Source organism: Primulina huaijiensis, unplaced genomic scaffold (genome assembly GCF_012295235.1).
Source record: "Primulina huaijiensis isolate GDHJ02 unplaced genomic scaffold, ASM1229523v2 scaffold30633, whole genome shotgun sequence".
In the NCBI taxonomy this organism is placed as follows: domain Eukaryota; kingdom Viridiplantae; phylum Streptophyta; class Magnoliopsida; order Lamiales; family Gesneriaceae; genus Primulina; species Primulina huaijiensis.
In genome coordinates this window covers 667-3,000 of record NW_027357247.1, presented here as the reverse complement: position 1 = coordinate 3,000, position 2,334 = coordinate 667, and the positions used below count along the sequence as shown (strand labels likewise).

Genomic DNA, 2,334 nt, shown 5'->3' with positions numbered 1-2,334 from the left:
ACGATTTTCAAGTTCATTCAATAATGGATGCATTTGAAATCCATTCTACTTTGTTTAACTAACGTGTAAATAAATAACATATGAATTTACGGATTTCATCTATTGTTTCATTGTAACTATCAAATTATAATCAAAATTCATGTATTTCAAATGCATTCATCCAAATTAAATGTAACCCTAGAGTAATTATTATGATTCAACAAAAAGATATGATCGATTGAATTCTTGAGTTCTCAAATAGGGATAATGAATTTAAATTTTGGATTTTAAATTCTTTCATTTCAAATCATTCAATCCAAACACAAATTGGGTCATTTCTGAGTTAGAGATTTTAATGGCCAATACATAAGACATGCGAAAGGAAGATTCATATAGCTGGTTAAAACTAATTTTAGAATAAGATTGGGATGAACATGATAAATAAAGATTATATAAGCAAATTAGAATTTTGGTATTGTAAGTTTGTCGATTTTGAATTTTAATAATGTAACTTGTCAAAGTTGATTTTCATCCAATAACTTGAATTATTTTCGAAATCAATAATCTAATGAATATTGTTTATTTGACATCGATTATCTCTTATATAACTCATATTGCGCAAATAAAGCCCACGTTACATACATTAAAATGAATCTAAGAAAAAATAAAGGGAGAAAATACACAAGAAAATACTCAATATTTTAAAATAAAAATTTCAAAATTATTTTTTAGAAAATTAAAGTATCAAATTTCACATATTCTTACATGCATAAATCATTAATGAAAACTCAACCTTATCCTTGTCTTTCTGAACCATCTTCTCTTCCAGCCACAACCTATTCTCCATCCCACTTCTTGTCCTGAAAATGAAAACTGCAGATCCCGGCCCCGAATTATAGAACCAGTCGTGAACATCCCACATCAAATCCACCAGCAAACCGTCAAGGAAAATCGTCTGATTCCCCCGAAAATTCCACTGCAATCTCTTCACTCGAATCACCGTTTTCTTATCGATGCAAACTGAGAGAACCGGATACTTAAGACCTTCGTTTTCCCCGCTACAACGGATCAAGATATCGTGCGGCACGCCGGTCTCGCAGAACTGAGCCTTGGTTGAGTAATGGGTGTTGCCTGAAAAGTGTTCTTGACGTGAGATTAATGAGAATTTTGTGGCGCCGTTTTTTAGCCTTTTCGTCGTACCTTCTTCCTCCACGTCTCCAAGAGCCAGCACTACTTCTGAATCCACCATGATTAAAACATAGTATCCCTCAACTGGTTCAGGGCTTGATTGATACTGTGCGGCCGAAAGATCCCACATAATTTCTACTCTTAAACCCTGTAGTTCGAACGATTTGCTGCCTCTTAACTTTCGGAACAACCTCGAATTCGTGTTGAGCTTGAAGGGGTTTAATGAATTTTCGCCAAAAGTTATGTTGAGGCCTTGAAACAAACTGTTTTTGCACCATGAAACTGTGACTAGAACCTGTTTCTGAGTGGAGAGAACTGTTCTATACAAACAGGTAACATCGTTTTGGATTGAAGGGACTAAATTCAGAGATGGGGAGATACAATAATTGTTTGAGTAACTAGAACACGAGGTATCGGAGATTTGTACTGCGTATTCGCTGAAACAAGATGCCATTTCTCTCATTCTTGTGTTGTTGTGGGGGAGAGAAACAAAGCCAAAATCTGGTTAAAATTTTGGTGAAAAAGTTGTATTTGAGGAGGAAAGGTATTGAAAATTCAGTTTTCTGACAGCCCATGTACTGTATTAAATATGGGGCAACTTAGGATTCAGTATCCAAAGTTTTTAAACTTTGGTTTTACTACCCAATTTTATTATTTTTTCCAAAATACCCCTCAACCTCTTTTTAATTAAATTGATTTTTCTTTTAAAATTAATGGCCCATCATGCTTTCGTAAAATAAATTAAATCTTATACCTTTTTGACCAGAATGCCACCGGGTTATATCCACCGTATTTTACGAACTGCTCCTCACAATTCAACCATACGATCGCAACCGATGGTTACAGACGCAGATTCCTTCAGCAGCACTTAGCACAACTCTAATTCGTTTCCTACCTTAGAGTGTACAGTAAAAGATAAAATTTTGAAAATAATACATGAGAGGGGCTAAGAGCAAAGATCTCTTTTATTCAAACACAAACATTTTATTATTACATTGAAACCTCCTGTAGAGGAGGAGGAACTTGCTTAGCTACTTATAGTAGCCGAAACTTGAAAACACATAAACTAGAAAGAGAAAATATTACAACTTAGGATTGAAAGAAATGAGGAAAATGTTCGATGATCTTCACTTCCTTCTTTCTACCTTATTTATAGAAGGCTTCTTC

At 34.4% G+C, this 2,334-nt stretch overlaps 1 protein-coding gene across 1 annotated transcript; it reads right to left on the bottom strand.

The window, feature by feature from the left end:
• Positions 1-699: 699 nt before the first annotated feature.
• On the bottom strand, positions 700-1,741 carry LOC140967933 (uncharacterized). Its single transcript, XM_073428731.1, has one exon. The coding sequence runs from the start codon at positions 1,628-1,630 to the stop codon at positions 731-733; it is 900 nt and encodes a 299-aa protein (XP_073284832.1). The 5' UTR covers positions 1,631-1,741; the 3' UTR covers positions 700-730.
• Positions 1,742-2,334: the final 593 nt, after the last annotated feature.